General features: G+C 49.1%; 1 protein-coding gene across 5 annotated transcripts in view; it reads right to left on the bottom strand.

Moving 5' to 3' along the window:
* Positions 1 to 484: 484 nt before the first annotated feature.
* The window catches only part of CTIF (cap binding complex dependent translation initiation factor), a 150,332-nt gene continuing 129,832 nt past the window's right edge, over positions 485 to 20,984 (bottom strand). For 3 of the 5 annotated variants that reach the window (XM_077346752.1, XM_077346753.1, XM_077346754.1), the window contains 4 exons: positions 17,816 to 17,849; positions 4,419 to 4,574; positions 2,449 to 2,502; positions 485 to 1,057 (listed from right to left, as the gene is read on the bottom strand). In XM_077346752.1, the coding sequence (XP_077202867.1) occupies positions 648 to 1,057; positions 2,449 to 2,502; positions 4,419 to 4,574; positions 17,816 to 17,849 (654 nt within the window). In that variant the 3' untranslated portion in view covers positions 485 to 647. The remainder of the gene's footprint in view (positions 1,058 to 2,448; positions 2,503 to 4,418; positions 4,575 to 17,815; positions 17,850 to 20,984) is intronic. The other 2 variants (XM_077346756.1, XM_077346755.1) reach the window with 2 other exon arrangements.

Genomic DNA, 20,984 nt, shown 5'->3' with positions numbered 1-20,984 from the left:
ATTGTCTTTAACAAAAAAAATAATAAAAGAAAAAAAACCCCTAGCAATTCGTCTATTCTTGTACATAGGAGATATAGGCTTACATATGTGTATAAAATAATACGGGGAGGGGGGGGGGAAACAGTGCAAATTTTCTTTTAAAATAAAGAGAGAAAACAACCTGTCCTTCACAAACATCTAATCTGCAACGGGGGTTTCAGGGGAGGAAGCCAGATGGAGGGAGACAAAATCTTGAGGACAAGAGGAGTGGAAGAAAAGGGGGGTGGGGGGGAGGAGGGGGTCTCTCCGCTTGACAAAAGCTGTCAATTACCAGCGTCTGGTGTGGAACGTGTCTGCCTTTGTCCCCCCCCCAAGACATCTGCTGTGAGTTGCCTCCCGCCAGTTGGTCGATGCAGGCCAGGAGAATGCGCGTGAAAGCCATCCGCGCCTGGCTATTCAAGGCCTCCATGTTCTTTCTGAGCCCAGACAATGACCTGGCGGGGTGTGGAGATGAACAAGCAATGGGTTTAATGAAAAGGGGACCCAAAAACAAAACACAGCAGGGAAAGAGAGAGAGAGAGAGAGAGAGAGAGAGGGCTGGCGGTGGCGGTGGCGGCACTTGAGGACACGTCTGAAAAGGAAACATGCGTTGCCCCCACGAACATATTCTAAAGCATGCTGGGGTTTGTCTTCTCAGGGAGCACATCGGAAAGGGTCTCTCGGTCCCTTCTCAGAACTCTGCGCGGCTCAGTTCCTTCCCGAATCCGTCTCTCCCCGCCCCCCCGCCCCCCCGCCGGGTATATCTTTGCTTTTTTAAAGTGCGTGTCTTCCTTTTGGCTCTCTCTCATCCCCCGCCTCCCTTTCAGGCCGTCAGTTTCTGGATTGTCTTGTTGTAGTACTGTGTGATGGTGGGCGTCAGCGGGTTCCAATTGTTGGCGTGCAGCTCTATGACCTCGAGGAGGAGGGACCGGGTCAGCATGGACTCCGAGGGGCACAGCATCTTGTCCCGGGCGGTCGCCAGCAGCTCTGTCATCATCTCGGGCAGCTGCTCCTCCAGAAGCCGGCCGGTGCTTTGCAGCTGTCGGGGAGAGAGAGGACGGGGTGCGTCAAAAGGTGCGCGCTCAAGAGTGCAAGGTGCACCCCACCCTCACCAGGTTCATTTATGCATTAAAATGTTCATTCCCCGCCTTTCTCTTGCGGCTTGAGGTGGCTTACCATTCCAAATTTCAAAAAACGGCCAGGGCAAGACAATCCCAAACAACCCCGGGAAAATACCCATGTGGGTGTTACGTGCTGTCAAACTGAGGGTCTTGGCTCCCTTGATTGAGTCCATTCCATATTATGCTGTGTCTTCCTCTTTTCCTGTGGCTGTCAGTTTTTCTTAGCATTGTTTTCTTTACCACTGATTCTTGTAAAACTATGCAGGCCTCAGTTGAGTCGTTTTCATTTCTAGAGGAGAGTTCGGGCTTGATTGGATCTCGAGCCCACCTATTTGTCTTTTGGGTGGTCCACGATATCCAATAAAGCCCTCCTCCGTGAGCACGCTTCAAAAGAAAATGCCCACATCCCCTCCTAAAAGCCCTTGTGAATATACTGCCCTTGCAGGGCCTACTAAAAACTTCCAAAGCCATTGGCCCGCTGCCCAGCCTTCTCCAGGAGTCTCTTCCCCAAGGCTGCTAGAGGGAAGGGGCTCTATCAGGTGCTAGGCCTGGCTCACCCAAAGCTAGCAAAGTTTTCTGATGCTTTCTGATCAACTGCTACAGTGTGTGAACTGGAATAATGTTTATTCCCCGCCTTTCCCGTGTGTTATTTGTATTTTTGCTATTTGTATTGTTCTTGAGTTATTTGTATTGTTCTTGTTCGATGTATACTGCCCTGAGCCTTCGGGAAGGGCGGTTTATAAATATATAATAAAATAAATAAATATCAAGAAAACGTGTGGCTTCACGAACCCAAGAAGCAGAAAATATTCCTTTGTAGAGGTACCCCGGTTGGACACTGGTTTTGTTTCTGCCTTTGCAAAGGAGATGGGGATAAATTCACCTTTTGGCAGGGCCAGTTCCACGTTTTGAGGGGCCTTGGGCACACAGTTCCCAGGGCTCCCCTGTTTTCTCCTACCCACCACTAGGCCCCCAAATAAGCCCCACCTACCCTTCTTCCCACCTGACGGTGCACCTGTCCCCTGACACCTTCTCAAGCTCTTTCACTGGCTCTGCTTACTACAGCCTCCAGCCCTTTCCTCGGTGGTGCTGGGCCGGGGGGGGGGCAAGACGGAGAGTGAGCAAATAATTGAGGGTTGGGTCTTTTTTGACAACATCAGGCCCTGCCAGAAGCCCTGGGAACCGGCAGCTGCTCCACCGCAGAGAAGACTTCTTATCTGGATTCAGTGAACCTTTTTTGAAACCCTCTGCTGAGATTCGGGATCTGTCGTAAGGGAGCAGGAGAGGGGAGGACGGCCGCATTTCCTACCTCCATGGAACAGCACAGGACGGCGTCTTCCTTTATGTCCTGAGATTGCAACAACTGCGGGGAAGGAAAGCAAACGAACAAGACAAGAGGTGCCGTTTTAGGAAATTTCACTGGGTTCCGATTCGTGCAACTAGAAAACCCCTCTCTGCTGGATTGCTTATTCATCCACCCTCTGGGTATTTAAAAAAAAAAAAGAAACAGAGGGAGGAAAAGGATATTTTTCTTAGACGGGAGGCAAAACGTTTTGCAAAAGGAGCACCTGGGATTTTCTCAGAAGCTGCTGAGACAGATACCAAGTGTGTTTGTGTGTGTGTGTGTGTGTGTGTGTGTGTGTGTGTGTGTAAGGCTTTTTTCCTCTGCCATCTGGAAGTATGTGGTTTTAAAGATTGGGGATTTTATGTGTTTTCATGTAATCCGCCTCGAGTCCCACCAAGGAGGAAGGCAGAATATAAATGTAACTAATAAATGTAAAAAATAAATGAAAATATATGATCTGCAGCTATTATCGTCATTGGACACAGAAGCAGTTGGGCAAATACAAATATGTTTATGTTAGGAGCTGTCATGACACCTAATATATTAGAATTGGAAAACATCCCCACAATTTCATTTAAAGCTCTAATATATAAGGTGGCACGACAGCTCCTACAATAAATGTTTTTGTATTTGCCTAACACGGTGTTGTTTTATGCTTTTGTGTTTAACTTTTTTACACTGTGTGCTGACCATGCTGAGTGCTGACCTAAAGATCAACCCAGATTAGCGTTGACCTTGGGCTAGTCACAGTTGCAGCTGTTCTCAGAACAGCTCTGTCAGAGCTCTCTCATACCCACCTACCTCACAGGGTGTCTGTTGTGGGGAGATGCAGGCAACGCAATTGTAAGTAGTGCAAAGTGGGGTACAAAAACCAACTAGCTTTCTTTTTTTGTACACTCCCTCTGGAGATGCCAACCATAATTATTGAACAATACAGGCGCACTGGGAAACCAATATGGCAATAAAATATCCAAATTGGACTTAGAATCACAGAATCATAGAGTTGGAAGGGGCCATACAGGCCATCTAGTCCAACCCCCTGCTCAACGCAGGATTAGCTCTAAGCATCCTAAAGCATCCATTTATATAGAGTCGTCTCTCTTCCGTAATTCTTTTATTCTTATTTCACATGTCCCGACGCGTTTCACCTTACAGCTTTTTCAAGGGACGTTTTTTATATTTAAGGACCAACTTCAACTTATTAAGGAATCTCTTGATAGAGTATTATGGGCCTCCCTGGAGGAGGAAGAATTCCTTTATGAACCTTGGGAAGTGTATAAAACACCGGAGTCCTAGGAGATTTAACTGTAAGAAATACAGCGGTAGGTTTTTATCTTTAAGGACCAACTTCAGCTTATTAAGCAATCTCTTGATATAAGGTCATACAGTAGCTAAACTTAGCTTGTGGCGTTTCAGACGCCATAATTCTAACCGTAAAGGTAAAGGTATCCCCTGTGCAAGCACCGGGTCATGTCTGACCCTTGGGGTGACGCCCTCCAGCGTTTTCATGGCAGACTCAATACGGGGTGGTTTGCCAGTGCCTTCCCCAGTCATGACCGTTTACCCCCCAGCAAGCTGGGTACTCATTTTACCGACCTCGGAAGGATGGAAGGCTGAGTCAACCTTGAGCCGGCTGCTGGGATCGAACTCCCAGCCTCATGGGCAGAGATTTCAGACTGCATGTCTGCTGCCTTACCACTCTGCGCCACAAGAGGCTCTGTAATTATAACCATAATTACTGACAAAGCTTCAGTGACTAAATCTATCAGACCATGGCCATGCAGCCCGTTGACTCTGGCTGTGAAAGCCTCCAACAGTTCTTTGGGATAATTATTTTTCCTCCTGCAATAGACGAAGAGCCATCGTGGGAAGCTGCACAAAGGCTAGCCTCCCCTGCCCTGGCCTGGTCGGAAGAGACGGGACGAGGGCATTACCTCCCTGAGGCAGGTATAAATGGGGCAGACGAGGACTCGGAAGGGCTCCCCCGTGCTGCTCCTCATGGTGCCGAACACCTCGCAGAGGAAGGTGATGAAGCCCAGCCAGCGCTCCACGTCGCTCTGCTGCAGCTCTTCTCGCCTCGTAAAGTCTTTCTGCGCAAAACGAAAGGCGACAAAACGAAAACAAAAAGAGAGAGAGAGAGAGAGAGAGAGAGAGAGACAGGCAACAGAGGGCATCAAGGGAAACGAAATCACCGTGTCTGGTAGCAGGGCGGCAGCTCGCAAAGAAAGGGACAAAGGGGAAGCCGGACGGGGCCTGAATGGAAGAGGCAGCTGGTTCCTCTTCTCCACCGGCAGCCCTGCCGCCCGGCTTCCCGATGGATACGACAGACATGGTGTATCGACAAACAGAACTATCGACGAACAGGCTCTATGACTGGGCCTCTGCCACAGGGGCCCCATGATCCCCCTCCTCTGCTGTGGCTACCTCCAGGCTCCCTCTCATGCCTCCCTTCCCACCCACCCACCCTAATGCCTGGGTATCCTCCCCCACCCCCTCACAATCCCTCTCGCCACGTGCCCTTGTAGATGCGCGTAGCAATGGCCCCAGGCATCGAGATCTTTAAAAGGGTATTAGACAGATTCGAGGAGAAGTCTGTCAATGGATACGAGCCATGGTGGGTGAAGGGAACTACTGCTATTCAGAGGCAGTCAACCCTGAATCCCAGAACCAGAAGACAACTCTATGCCCTTCTGTTGGCCGTCCAAAGGAACTGGTTGGTCACTGTTGGAGACAGGATGCTGGACTGGATGGACCACTGGTCTGGTCCAGCAGGGCTCTTCTTATATTCTTATGGAGGCTTCGGCCTCTATGCCCTGTTGTTAGCCCTGCAGAAGAACTGGTTGGCCACCGTGTGAGACAGGATGCTGGACTAGACAGACCACAGGTCTGATCCAGCAGGGCTCTTCTTGTGTTCTCATGCTTGTGATTGTAAGCCGTGACTTGTGTTCTCATGCTTGTTCTCTGACAATGCTGGGCAATACATACAGCTGCCAGCATGTTTGGCACCTGCTTGCAAGGAAGCAGGTGGGCAGCAAAGGAAGAGAGTGGCCAGAGGCTGTGGGCCTCATCAGATGACCAGGACCCCAGTAGCTGCCCCACTTCTGACACCAGTCCTGCTCTGCAACTCTTTCTGCGTCCCTCCCAAGATTCGGGTAGAAAGTATGAATTTAGTTTTTGCAAGGTATTCTTTTATTTATTATGGACTGCCGCTCTCCACTAGTGGGCTCAGGGTGTTTTATAACATAATTAAAACATTCGTAATCAGAATCAAAACATCGTACAGTTAAAACTCCCAATCCAAGCCCCCTCAACTTCCAGGGCAAAGCAATGGTCATTGCACGGTCGTATCCTGCAATGGGCCACATCAACAGGATTTGGACGTTATGATGCCCGGCAGCATCTCCAAGGCACGGCCTTTGGGTGTTCAGCATAACGGGGTAGATACAAGATCATGCCTTAGGCAGCAAACAGAAGCCACCGTGCTAAAACAAATGGGGCAGAAAAAGCATGTATTCCTTTTGGAGGTTTCTCAAAACATCACATTCTCAACCCAGCCAAATCTGAGGAGGTTGGGGACATGAAGGGATGAGGCAGAGCTTTAGACAAACTCGAAAATATGTCTCAGGTGTGCAGAGGAGTCTGAAACCTAAATCACAAAATTAAAAAATGAAAGAGCATGATAAAAGTAGCACCTGTAGCTTTAAGAAGCTGATACCCTCAGTGGCTGTTACTAGGCAACCACGACAGTATTGTCACGGATTCAAATGGGTCGCCGTGTTGGTCTGAAGTAGCACAATAAAATCAGAGTCCAGGGGCACCTTTAAGACCCACAAAGATTTATTCAGGGCATGAGCTTTTGAGTGCAAGCACTCTTCGTCAGACTAAGAACTGACCACAGTTCCACATGGGGGGCTTCTGTCAGTAAAAGGCAGGGGGATGAGACAGGGCACTTTCTGGTGGTATTATTATTATTATTATTATTATTATTATTATTATTATTATTATTATTAATAATAATAATAATAATAATATTGCCTGCCTTTCCTGGTTGACTAAAGGTGGGTAACAGCTGACTTTTGAGAAGGCTCACCAGGGGAGAATCTATGGGGACTTCTAGGAATGACAAAGAAGAAATATCTTTAATCCACCATCTCAAGAGTTGTGACAGAGTCAAAAGCAGAGAAAAGCGAAAGACAAACTATCCCGTGTCCCAACAAGGGAACAATTCCCATTTGTTCACAGAAATACAGCAGTAAGCATTGACATGTCTTTTCCATGTAAAAATTTGCTTGGAGGTAGAGTGCAGCTCCCATATTAACACACTGATCAAATATTAAAAACTGGGCAACGATGACCAATTACTGGAGATAATTTTAACAACGCATGGAGACGTTTGTAATTACGTGCCTCTGTTAAAAAACTGTTTACTATTTGTCAGCAATTTGCACCGCGGTCACTTCTGAGTGGTAATTTATTTTAAAATAACCATCATTTTAAAAAGCAGTAGGTATGGGAAAGCTCCAGAGACTCAGTATCTGGTTTGGGTTGTTGGCTGGAGAATGCAGTTCACCCATGAGTCACTCCCGTAATTAAATTTTTTTATAATGGGAACGGCTTTTGCCTTAGTCTACCAGCGTGAGTCAGGGCTTGGTTATACCTTAAAGCCGTCATGAACTGGCCACTCTTGGAAGAGCTCTCTCCCTCTGCCATTTTGTACAGCCAGGTGCTGTAGCAGTGAACCTTCACCAACAGTGAGACACATCAGGAGGAAGGAAGAGGGAAATGGGGAAGATCGTCAGGTCTCTGATTGGCTAGGGAGGACGGGGGAAAAGGGAAGTATGGTTGAACTTGAGGTGGGGTTTCCAGTGGGGAAACCTCCCACCAGCAAAACTGCATTGCCTGATGATGTCCTGGTGGTAAAAAAACAAAACCATTCATTCATTCATTCATTCATTCATTCATTCATTCATTCATTCATTGGATTTTTATGCCACCACTCCATTGGCATAACAACATGCCACTCTAGGAATGATCCAGTATAGAGTAGGGGTGATGACAGGGGCTCACGGGAATTGTAGTTCATGGACATCTGGAGAGACCCAGTTTGGCCACCTTTGCTATAGAGTGTCTGCGCATTTGAGCTCACTGGCGGCCACCCCCCCCTGCAGTGCAGCGTTTACTGCACCAGGTGCACTTGGCTGCTGCAGCGAGTGCCGCGCCACGGGGGGGAGGGAGAGAGGAGTGCCCACTGGTGCGCCGGCGCCTCCCTCGCCGCAGCCCAGTACTGAGGGCTCCACGGCCCAGTACCGGTGTGCAGCCCGGGGGTTGGGGAACACTGCTCTAGCATGCCGGAGGCATTAAAGTGAGTCATAACTCATGCATGTCATAACCACAAACGGAACCACATTTCCCCAGTTCTCACCTGACTCTCAACTGTAGAGTGTGGGCACCATTTCCTGGTCTCTCTCCTCTCAACAGAGGTGCTTCTCTTGACTTAAAGAGGAAGGGTCATTCAGAGGGTTTCCCTTTCTAAGGCATCCTGTCCTTCCTCAAATGTTTGACTTTAATTGGACAAGAGCTTCTGTACTATGGCTGGAAAACGAGTTGGGATGGGGGGAGGGGCGGGGGAACCAGCTCCAGGTTGGGAAATTGGGGATTTGGGGAGGGTGGCATTTGGAGAGAGCATCTTACACAGGCTTTCTCAACCAAGGTTTCAAGAAACTTCGGGGTTTCTTGACAGCCCTTGAAGGGTTTCCTGAACGGGTGGGAGCTAATTAATTTTAAAAATATTTTTTACCATTTGTTAAACATTTATTGGGTGATACAACCATATTTAGTAGGATTGATGCAACGCTCCCCTCCCCAAATGGCCAGTGATGGGCCTGGAGGGGATGACTTGATGGGAAAAAACCCCAACACAAACTTGTAAGTCCGTGCATGGGAGTGTGTCCAGGCTGAGAGTCAAAAAGGGAGTAGTTCAAGTTTAAGAATAGTTGAGATTGTCTAAGAACATTTTCAATGTCTTGGTTAGCACACAGAAAATGCACACGACCGTAACAAGGGGAAACGAAAGAGCGGCGAACAGATATAAAATGTGAACTAATGCCATTAGTGAATGTTCATCCGTTTCCTAAAACCACCCATTGCCATTAATTACACCACAGGCCTTCAGGCCATTCCTTGGGATCTGTAACGCCTGTATGGATTATCCTCTTATGTAATTTCTGCGTTGTTTAATGTGCCAAGTCAATACTTATATTTGCTTCAGCTTTGTTTCAGATTTTTTTACTTTCATGCAATCCTAATCCTATTATATTGCTTATTGGACGCCCCACCCTATTGTGTGAGGCTTCCCCACCCCTCAAATGGGCTCCTTGGTCTTCCTCTATTCTGCCATCAAAGAGGGAGTTTGGCCATTGGCTCCCTCTCATCCTCTTTCTCTTCCCTCCCTCCCTCCCTCCCTTCCACCCACTTATTATCCAGGATACTACTACTCCTTCCTTCCTTCCTTCCTTCCTTCCTTCCTTCCTTCCTTCCTTCCTTCCTTCCTTCCTTCCTTCCTTCCTTCCTTCCTTCCTTCCTTCCTTCCTTCCTTTTATTCTCTCTCTCTCTCCTTCCTTCCTTCCTTCCTTCCTTCCTTCCTTCCTTCCTTCCTTCCTTCCTTCCTTCCTTCCTTCCTTCCTTCCTTCCTTCCTTCCTTCCTTCCTTCCTTCCTTCCTTCCTTCCTTCCTTCCTTCCTTCCTTCCTTTGCTATTTTATGGGATTTCCTGGCCTAACCTCGCCTGTCCTGTATTCAAACCCAACCTCTTCCCCCTGCTGCCTGTTTCCCTGCTTTGCTCCTTGTTTTTTAAAGCAAAAAAAATACAGAAAAAAAAGGGAATGGAGAAAAAAACACAGAGACAATGAATATATAACAAGAAACCTGGTGTGAATCTCAGGTTACACTATGGACTTAAAAGTGAATGGCAAAAGGCTGAAGCCTATCAATTTGGGCTGTGAACCCCGGGGGGGCTTTGGTAGCTGTGGCTCTAACTAAACTGCTGTTAAGAACCCATTGTTCTTGTTCTTGTCGTCGGCCATTCAGTCGTGTTCTTGGCGATCCCAGACCCCACTAATCTATGGAATATGACTGGATAGAGATATGCCAAGCTGTTCTCCTTCCACTCTGGAAGGATTCTTCTGTGACTGGAAGGAGTCCTCACCTTGGTGGACTATTCTGCTTTGAGAGGAGAGGGCACCTCCAGATATGAAGTGGGTGGGTGGGGCTCCTCAACATCAAGGCTTCTGATGGGCCACCGGAGATCTGATTGGCTATGCAAATTAAAATGACATCATTTAACTGGCTGCTACCATTACAGAGCCTCTTGTGGCGCAGAGTGGTAATGCAGCAGACATGCAGTCTGAAAGCACTGCCCATGAGGCTGGGAGTTCAATCCCAGCAGCCGGCTCAAGGTTGACTCAGCCTTCCATCCTTCCGAGGTCGGTAAAATGAGTACCCAGCTTGTTAGGGGTAAAATGGTAATGACTGGGGAAGGGAACGGCTAAGTATTGAGTCTGCCATGAAAACACTAGAGGGCATCACCCCAAGGGTCAGACATGACCCAGTGCTTGCACAGGGGACACCTTTACCTTTACCATTATAGTGTTGATTTCATTGTCTTTTCCAAGGCTCCTTCACTATGTATTAAAAGAAATCTCTCCACTTGTACTGGGACACCCTTTGCACGTGGCTCTGCCTCCTGTGGTAGCCGTTTTGTGGTTGGCTCCACCTGCCCACTGCCATGTCTCTAAATTCCAAAAGTGTCCACAAACTCTAAGGCTGGGGAACGCTGCCCTGGGGAAGGGTACGTTTTACATTCTCAAGGGGGTGGCAGGTGACAGTGGTTGAGCAAGAGGCTTGTGAGTGTCCTGCACAGTGCAGGGGGTGGGACTAGATGACCCAGGAGGTCCCTTCCGACTCTATGATTCTATGATTCTCCCTTTTAAGCTTACCAAAGGCTGGATCGTGACCCAAGCTTGGTATATTTAAAACCCTCTCTTGGTGGGCAAGTCCTTCTGTAACAACATCCAGAAACGGAGTCTTTAAAAAGGCCCAGTCGGGCGTGCTTTTCATCTTCGCTAACAAACTCCTGGAGGTTTCATGTTTTGACTACGGTCAGAGAGACGGGTCTGTTGCCAGCTCAACAACTTCGAAGAGAAAATACACCTTTCCTTATTTACTGCCGGCCGCGGGCAGCCCTTAGCGATTAGGAGCCTGCACCGTGTGTGTGTGTGTGTTTGTGTGTGTGTGCTTAAAAGAGACAGTGAAGCTGGTCAGCTATCCAAGGATATATGAACTGTGGATCACAGCGGCAGGCCTTGGCGGCTTCCCTTTATTTTGAGTTCTCCTCCATGCCAACAAAGCCCTTCAAAGCTAACGTTCCTAATAACACAAATAAAGCACAACGCCTTTTTTGTTCCTCAGTGGCTGAGAAACATCGGAAACACCCAGATAACGGGAAGGGTTTTCAGAAACTGGAAGCTTTATATAAACACAGTGGAATCTAGCTGCACATTTCTATCTATATTTGCAGCAATACGAATCAAAAGACGAAAATACACAATGAGTTCAAATAGCGTTATGGAGAGCTGCCTACTGTAGGCCACATGCGGCTTCTGCCCTGTTTTTATGGTCCTCTCTATGGCCTACTTAACTCAGTTATGGGTAGATTGTGAAGTATCTCTTGTCTCCCTGGGAATATTTACCTTCTACCATGTGAATTCTGCACTGCAACAACCCTAATTCTGCACCCTGGACAGACCTATTTCAACAATGAAGCTTTGGTATGTTAGGTTACCTACATCATTAATTAATTAATTAATTAATTAATTAATTAATTCATATTGAAGTGGGTGGCCATCTTGGTCTGAAGCAGCTTAATAAATTTACAGCCCAGGGGCACCTTGAAGACCAACCAAGTTTTATTCAAGGGATGAGCATTTGAAAACTCGTATCTTGAATGAAACTTTGTTGGACTTAAAAGTGCTACTAGATTCTAAATTGGTTCTATTATTATTATTGATTATTGGTTACATTTATTTATTGTTGCTCTAGGGGCAGCCGGCTTGCGGTGATTTACAATAAGTAAAATATAGCACAAGAAAATAGTCTAGCAAAATCATAAAATCGTAGAATAACAGAGTTGGAAGGGACCTCATGGGTCATCTAGTCCAACCCCCTGCACAATGCAGGACACTCAAATCCCAATCGCTCATCCACTGTCACCTGCCACCCCCTTGAACCTTCACAGAATCAGCCTCTCCGTCAGATGGCTATCCAGCCTCTGTTTAAAAATCTCGAAAGATGGAGAACCCACCACCTCCCGAGGAAGCCTGTTCCACTGAGAAACCGCTCTGACTGTCAAGAACTTCTTCCGGATGTTTAGACGGAATTTCTTTTGAATTAATTTCATCCATCCCTCTGGGGCAAGACAGAACAACTCTGCTCCATCGTAAAACTTTGTAAAACTTCTTACAACAAAAACCCACCCTCCAATATTTCTGGCTCCACGGCTCATCTCAACCTAAGGCCCCAAGAAGAGGGGCCAAGTAAGATTTTAAAAATGGACTTTGAAAGGGGCAGCTGGCAGGCTCCAAACTCCCCCCCCCCGCACCCTCCCAGCAGGAGGGTACCTGTGGGCTGCAAAGCCCTGCCACTGCCTCTCTCCTTGTGGGTGACAATGGAGGCTGCAGCCACAAGGCTTCTAGCAGGCAAGGAGGGAGGGTGGGAGCTCGAATGGGAGGTCCAATCAGGGTGGACCTGGACGGACAGGGCCCCGGACAGTCTCCTCCCAGGAGGCTGTTTCCCAAATATAAGGGAGCGAAATAGTGTTAAGGATTTTTTGATGCAGGACTGAAAGAACATTGGGACAGAAAGACTGACAGCTAGCCAGGCACCAGTCCACGGAAATCCAGCTGCGTCATGAAATCCTACGTGCAAAAATCGGCGCATTGTTATTACATACGCACACAGTGACCCTGCTGTTGCCAACAACTTAAAAATCTTCCTTACTGTAAAGTTTAAAGGGGGGAAAAAGCCATAATCAACCACCCTCGGGAGGTAGCTGAAACTTTGGGAAGGCCTCTCGGACACGTTTGTGTTGTGGTGTGAAAAGACGGCCCGCTGCCAGACCTAAGTGAGAGCCACGCTCAAAGGCTCCCAACAGGTGTGGGGGGAAGGGGCCATGTACGTGCGGGCGGGTGAGAGTAACGGCGGTGCCTGCTGAACGAGGGCCATGGGGTTCCCGAATTAATGCAGAACAGGTCAAAGTCTGTTGCCCACGTTCTCGGTAATGTGCTCCTAACACCAATGGGGATAGTTTTTCGCGGAACGGTGAGTTCACAGCAGAATGCCAGAAAAAGGAAACAGGCACGCCAATGCCACAATAAAACATAGACCCACACGGGCCAATAATCTGGCCCCATTTTAAACCAGAGGGGCTGTTCCATCGCATTCACTTGGATTCTGCCTTGCCACGCTGCAGGAGGTGCTTGGCCGGCAGAGGAAACTGATGTCCGCAGGAAGTGGGGCCTGTTTCAAATAACTAGTGGAAATACCTGCTCCTGTTTTGCAAACCACAGTTAACTGGGGGGGGGGGACGGGGACCCAGACTTGGATTGTCCAAGGTAGCTCAGTCTTATCAAACCTCAGAAGCTAAGCAGGGTTGACCCTGGTAGGTTCTTGAAAGGGAGTCCACCAAGAAAGTCCAGGGTTGCTATGCAGAGGTAGGTGATGCCAAACCACCTTTGGATTGGAAGCCACTCTAGAACTTCAGTTTCTCCTGGACTCCATGGTATACCATAACATCTGCCCTCAGAAGCTTCCATTTAGAATCATAAAGTTGGAAGGAAACTTCTAGGAGAACTCATCTATGTTGCCTGGAGATCATTTGTAACTTCAGGAGATCTCCGGCCACCATAGGGAGGTTCGCAACCCTAGCTGGAGTCCTACTCAATATGTCAGCACAGACCAAACTATAGCTTGCCAGATGTCCATGGACTACAATTCCCATGAGCCCCTACCAGAACCATGCTGGTAGCAGCTCATGGAAATTGTAGTCCATGGACATCTGGAGAGCCACGGTTTGGCTACCCGTGGCAGAGGGTAGAAGCACAGCGGGTTTTGGAAGTAACCTCAGGTAGACTAGGCCTCAAGTTATTCAACTGAGCTCCTCTTCCCTCCCCTCGAGACAAAGAGATCCCAAGAGATCTCCAGCCATCGCCTGGAGCTTGGCAACCCCATTGAGACATCAGGTTAGGCTGCAAACCTCTCGGAAGGACAGGAGAGGATCTTGCTGTGCTGGAATTTGATCTGCTGCCACCGTCTAATTCAGGGGTAGTCAAACTGCGGCCCTCCAGATGTCCATGGACCACAATTCCCAGAAGCCCCTGCCAATGCTGGCAGGGGCTTCTGGGAATTGTGGTCCATGGACATCTGGAGGGCCGCAGTTTGACTACCCCTGGTCTAATTGGTTCACCGTTCCAATTTGGCCCTCAGAACTGACATTTGATTGCTTTTCCTGTCATTATCCAATTGTTCAGTTCTTAGGAATTGTTTTACTGTTGATATTTCGTTTTAAAAAAAAGTTTCTAAGCCACTCTGATCAGCGTTAAGTGGAAAGCCAGGGTCACAGGGGTCCTAAATACGCAAACAAAGGAATGAAACAAAATATCTGGGTCTTTTTCGGTCCGCAGTTTTTTTTACCCCTCGTATTGGCTTCTACCTTAGTAAGCTGGTACAACTAACACCCTCCCTTTCCCCTTTGAAACCTCTCTCTCTCTCTCTCTCTCTGACCATCCCCTTTATAAGGCAGAGGTGCCATGGAGTCTATTGGGTGCATTCAGGTCAGCAGAAACCGAGAGCCAGGGGAACGAAAAGCGTCAGAGCGAGGGAGGGCTTGCGTGTGCAGAGTGGCATTTCCCCTCACAACCTTTTCCGCTGTTGCTAGCCTTTGACGGAGGAGACAGAACCTGGATTGGAAATGTGCAGGAGGACGCCCCGGTTAAGCTGTAGGAGGGGCGGGAGTGAATGCCAGCAACTGGAGATGGTCGTAGCTTTTCCGAGCACCGGGAGCATCTTTTCTGGAACCGGTTTTGAAAGCTTTGTTCCCTCCCTGGCCTTCTGATCCTGCCATGGCAGGCGTTACGGCTTCTGAACGATCTGGAAAATCGGTTTCCCCAACATGAAGCCACACGGCTTCAATTTCCTTCCTATTGAAGCTCTTTCTTCTCACCAGGAGGCGATGATTGAGCCTCAGGGCTCAAACAACAGGGTTACACACATATATATATAACTGTTATCCATCGAGTGGCCTTCTGTGCAGGCATACCTGGCGAATCTGTAGGCCTGCCACAGAGAAGATCTTCCAAGCCTTTAAAGAAACTTCTAAGCCTTGGAGTGCTCCTCCTACCCTCTGTCTATAGAGGCCCTTCCCCTCCCCACAAAAAGGGCAGGTGACAGAACATTCTTTCCTTCAGTTCCCTTTGCTGCCATGACAGCCTGCAGCAGGGAAAGGTGGGAGGGATGTGCGCTGCACAGAAGGCCACTTGGTGAACAATGGTTAAAGGAAAGTGCAACCCTCTGACCCAGCGTCATGAAAAACTTTTGCTTAAACAGCATTGTTGAGTTTTTCCTAATTTGGTCCTAGACTATTGTCCCTCAAATGGGAGGTCTTCTATTTTCGCCCTTGTATCCCGTGGGACGGTTGAAAAGCGGAGCCAGGAGCCAACAAGAAGAGTTGCGTTTTATACCCTGTACATTTTAAATTCATTTCCTTGTAGCCCCGGCTCACCCAGATTTTGGGGAATCCCTCTATCTTATAAAGTTCTACCTTTCTACCTTCACTCTTTGCCTTTTTAGGCAAGGAGGGCATTACTTTTGACAAGGCTGAACAACTTTCCTTCGAATGGGACCCATGGCAGGTATTGTCAAATTCCGATAGTGGAAGACTTTGCCTGTATGGTTCTGATTAGGGTTATGAGCTTCGGCCACCGAAGCAGCCAGCGCTGCAGCAGACCATACATGTCTACACAGAAGCCATGACAATGAACTAATGTTTCTTTTATTTACTTCATTTATACACTATCTTTCTTCCCGGTAGAGAACCAAAGAATATAAGAACACAGGAAAAGCCCTGCTGGATCAGTTCAGTGGTCCATCTAGTCCAGCATCCTGTCTCTCACAGGGGCCAACCTGTTCCTCTGGAAATCCAGAAACAGGGCACAGAGGCCGAGACCTCCGTAAGAACATCAGAAGAGCCAGTGGACCCTCTGGTTCAGCATCCTGTCTCACTCAGTGTCCAACGAGTTCTTCTGGAGGACCAGCCACAGGGCAGAGAGACCAAGGCCTCCATAAGAACCTAAGCAGAGCCATGCTGGATGAGTCCAGTATCCCAGGGGTAGTCAACCTGTGGTCCTCTAGATTAGCGATCCCCAACCTGTGGGCCGCGGACCACATGTGGTCCTTTGACTAATTGGAGGTGGGCCCCGAAGGACGCCTTCCCCCCCCCGGCCCTTTACTTCATCCCCCCCCCCCCCAGCCCTTTACAACACACTTTATTGTTGTGGAGTGTCTGTATCTTATTTTGAAGGGATGTTTAAACATTACCATAGCAATCAGAGAGCGTTAGGGCAGTGGTTGAGAGTAAACTACCCCACCCCCACCGGGCCTCAGTAAAAGGCGTTGAGTGGTCCCCGGTGATAAAAAGGTTGGGGACCACTGCTCTAGATGTCCATGGATTACAATTCCCATGAGCTCCTCCCAGCGTTGGCAGGAGCTCATGGGAATTGTAGTCCATGAACATCTGGAGGACCACAAGTTGACTACCCCTGCAGTATCCTGTCTTTCACAAGGGCCAACCAGTTCTTCTGGAGAGCCAGGAACAGGGTATAGAGACTGAGACCTTTCCCTGATGTTGTCTCCGGGCTCTGGGATTCAGAGGTTTAGGGCTGTAACTGTGGAAGTTCTCCTCAGTCACCATGGCAACTACCCCCTGATAGACCTTTCGCCCAGCAGACATTGTTCATCTCAGGCTGGTGAGCCTGAGAGTGAGTGACTGGCTTAGGGTCGCCCAGGAAGGTTCCTCTGAAGAATAGGGATTTGAACCAGTCTACCAGATTGTCATTTGTGACTCAAACCACACCAGTTCTCATGACAGAACTTCAGGGGACACAACAATAGTATTTACAAAGCACTCTCCCTAAATGTTGATGGTACTTCACACGTATTATCTCAGTAATCTGTACAACAGCTTTGTAAAGTAGGCCTGCTCATCATCCCTTAAATTTGGAGCAGGAGGGGAAGGGGGGGGGAGGGTTCGCTTCATGCTGTGAATTCAAGGCTGAGTTTAAATTTTCATTAGGCCCACATGAACTAGCAAGGGCTCTCGAACGCAAAGGTCTTGTCCAACATATAATCTTGGAATTCCCTTGTTTCTTTGTAATTGTCAGCTGTCTGGACGAGCGAAGGACCTGCAAAGAGTTTGCAGCAGCATCTCATGACAACCCGCGTATCCTCCCCTTTCCTTGTTTCCTTCTCTCTTGCCCATCCACCAGCCATCCTGCCTTTTATACGGCCACCTTCTTTGAGTCTATTTTTTGACCACCAGCTTCCCTCCCGTGCCAACAGCCAGGTGAAAAAGGTGGCCAATCTGCAGCTTTGCTATCTCCAGACAACCGCGTCCAGCCCTCCTGGAGACGATGCCTGCTTGGGGGGGGTGTGTGGTCTCTGTGCCATTGCACTCTGCTGAGGTCCCTCCCCTGGCCCAACACCGCCCTCCCCAAAACCTCCAGGTGTTTTCCGACCCGGAGCTCGTGAGCGAACAAAACATACAAGTCCGGGCTGAATTTGTACCGAAGCAGAAGTTGCCTGGAGCAGAGTCTTCTTGACCGGGGATCTACGCACACAACAAAGACGAACTAGCCGAATAATAATAATAACTCTTCCACCTCGAGGGAAACCTGGAAATTGGAGTTGTGGTGTGGGAACGGGGAAGGCACCTCGACCACAGAAGACTCATCGGCTCGGTTCCCAGGGCTCTGTGGGTGAAGCCACGGCATTCACGCTGGCGTCAAGCCAAGAAACGTAGAGAGGAGGTAAAGCTTCTGGCTCCCCAGGTCTCCGCTTCAGAGGTTGCCGTGGAGAACTGTGCTTGCTCAGAAGGCAGCCCTTTGCAGATAGGGGCTTGCCAACTCTGAGGTGGCAAATACCTGGAGATTTTGGGGGTGCAGCCTATGGAGGGCGGGGTTTGGAATGGGGACGGACTTCAGCCAGGTATAATGCTGTAGAACTCACCCGTCAACGCGGCAGGGGAACGGATCTGCAGTGCCTGGGGAGTCAAAAGTGGGGTATAAAAACCAACGCTTCTTCTAAAGCGCCTTGTGGGATCCAAGAAAGAGCTTGTCCTTGGCAATCAAAAGCGGCATACTGCTTTGAGCACAAGAGTAAATCTGAGGGCTTCCACCAAGCGTTGGACACAAGCTGAGTCAGACAATTGGTCCGTCCCGGGCAGAGTAGTTCTGGAGGGTCTTGGCCAGAGGTCTTTCACGCTACCTGCTTCCTGATACTTTTAACTATAGAGGTCAGGGATTGAACCCGGGATCTTCTGTGTTCCAAGCCGGAGCTGAACCACTAAGCCTCATCCACACCGAAATTAAATCGGCATGGCCAAATGGAATGGCGAGTTTGGTGGAGGAGGAAAAGTCTCATCAAGCAGTAGATGACCCTGTTGGGTTTTCAAGGCAAGTGACGTTGAGAGGTGGCTTGCCATTGGCTGCCTCTGGGTCTCAACCCTCAATTTCTTTTGTGGTCTCCCATCCAAGACCACTTGGCTGACCCTACTTAGCTTCTGAGACCTGATGGGACCATCCAGCTCAGGGTAAATCTTGAGACACCCAGTCTGTGACAGGGGTGGCCAACCTGTGGCTCTCCAGATGTCCATGGAACTAAAGTTACCATGAGCCCTTGCCAGCATGGGCTCATGGTAATTGTAGTCCGTGGACCTCTGGAGCGCCACAGTTTGGCTACCCCCGGTCTATGGATTGCTCTGCCTCCTTCTAAGGCTGCTGTTGCCATTTTATTTATTTGTAGGCAAAGTCATCGGTACCTAGGGGAACTCCAGAGTTGGACGTGTGCTTCTTTGGTGCATCGAAGTCCAACTGGTTTAAATAGAGCCCAACTGCATATCAGAGAAATATCTGAGAAGAAGCTGCGGATCACCAATCAAGCACAAATTTGCATGCAGAAAGTCCCAGGTTCAATTCCTGGCACCTCCAGCGAAAGGGATCTCTGCTAGCAGAACTCTTTTGACCTAGCATAAAGTAGATTGGTCTGCAAAGGAAAGACTATTGCAGCATTTGAGCCACTGCCAGTGACAGCAGCCAGCCAAAAAAAAAAAAAAAAATACTGTGGCAGTGAGTTCCAGAAATTTAAGGAACCTTAAAAGGAAAAGCTAATAATGTGGACGGGGGTTTGGCTGAGTGATAGAGCTCTTGCATGGCATTCAGAGGGTCCCACGTTCAGTCCCTGGCATCTCCAGTTAAAGCAATGTGACGTTAGGTGATGTGAAAGACCTCCGCCTGAGACCCCGGACTTTTTCAACCTTTGGACCGTGGAGCAGCCCCTGAATAAAAATGTTCAGGTTTCGAGGAGCCCCAGAAGTGGTGTCAACTGTCCACACCTCCCAGCCGCGCCCCCAGAAGTGAAATGTCCCAGGAAGTAATATCACCGCCTGTGTTAACAGACAGGCTCGAGGAGGACTCTGAGGAATAGGCTGCCTAAGGAGGAGGTGAGCTCCCCCTCACTGGCAGTCTTCAAGCAAAGGTTGGATACACACTTTTCTTGGATGCTTTAGGATGCTGAGGGCTGATCCTGCATTGAGCAGGGGGTTGGACTAGATGGCCTCTATGGCCCCTCCCAACTCTGTGATTCTATGATTCTATGATTCTATGATTTTATTAATGCTGGGACTTGATATAGGCAATCAGGATATCAGGGGGAAAAATTCACAGTCAGAGTAGTTCAGCAGTGGAATAGACTGCCTAAGGAGGTGGTGAGCTCCCCCTCACTGGCAGTCTTCAAGCAAAGGTTGGATGCACACTTTTCTTGGAGGCTTTAGGATGCTCTGGGCTGATCCTGCGTGGAGCAAGGGGTTGGACTAGATGGCCTCTATGGCCCTTCCAACTCTATGATTCTGTGATTCTGAAGACATAGGAGGCGGTTTGCAGTGGGAATCGGCATGCAAGCCCCATCCCTTCCCATGGGCAGAAACCACCAGAGACCCCACCGATGTCGTGTAGCAGTTAAGAGTGTTGGACGGAGGCCCAGGTTTGAATCCTGGCTGGTGTAATGGAAGCTCCCTGGGTGACCTTGTGAAACTATTTCGCAGGACTGTTGTTGTGAGAGCCAGTTTGGTGTAGTGGTTAGGAGTGCGGACTTCTAATCTGGCATGCCGGGTTCGATTCTGCGCTCCTCCACATGCAGCCAGCTGGGTGACCTTGGGCTCGCCACGGCACTGATAAAACTGTTCTGACTGAGCAGTGATATCAGGGCTCTCTCAGCCTCACCCACCCCACAGGGTGTCTGTTGTGGGGAGAGGAAAGGGAAGACGACTGTAAGCCGCTTTGAGCCTCCTTCGGGTAGAGAAAAGCGGCATATAAAAACCAACTCTTCTTCTTCAGTAATATCAGGGCTCTCTCAGCCTCACCCACCCCACAGGGTGTCTGTTGTGGGGAGAGGAAAGGGAAGGTGAATGTAAACTGCTTTGAGACTCCTTCGGGTAGAGAAAAGCGGCATATAAGAACCAACTCTTCTTCTTCTTCATGCCTGGAAGGGAAGGAGGAAGATTTTTACCTGCTGGTGGCTGGTTCTCTAACTTGTGGCGGAGTCCATTAAGGCCGAAGGTGGAAAGGTCGCAAATCCCCTCCAGAGTTCCCTTGGACCCGCTGGGGGTCCCCGGACCCTTGGTTGGAATCCCTGCCCTGGAGAACTGCTGCGGGTTTGAATGGGCAGTAATGACCCTGACGGACGAAGGGTCTCATTCGGTACCTGGCAGCTTGGTGCGTGGCAGTGGCACCGTTAAAGGGAAGGCAAATTCCCCTCGGTAGCCCCTTCTTGCATTTATTCCCGATTGCACCAAATGCACACAGATCTCGCCCAGGTAAAATCGCCAGCAGGCGGAATGAGCAAGAGGCTGTTTTGTGTGTGTGTGTGTGTGCGTGTAACAAGATGCGGCAGTGTCCTCTGTCACAGCAGGCCAGCAGGGCAGGAGACACCCGCCAAGCGCCCGCATTCTTGATTTAAGCTTCACACTTGCGGGCGTCCACTTTATAAGGCCGAGGTGCCGAGGAGTCTATGCGGAGAAGCCAAGTTTGGAAAGAGAGAGACACACGAGGGAATCCAAAACGGGTCTGCGGGATGCCGGAGGGGAGGGAAGGTGTCATTCACGTGTGCGGCCGGGCCCTCC

This window comes from Paroedura picta, chromosome 7 (assembly GCF_049243985.1).
Source record: "Paroedura picta isolate Pp20150507F chromosome 7, Ppicta_v3.0, whole genome shotgun sequence".
Taxonomy (NCBI): Eukaryota; Metazoa; Chordata; class Lepidosauria; order Squamata; family Gekkonidae; genus Paroedura; species Paroedura picta.
The sequence above is the reverse complement of the archived record's forward strand: the minus strand, read 5'-3'. Positions and strand labels throughout refer to the sequence as shown.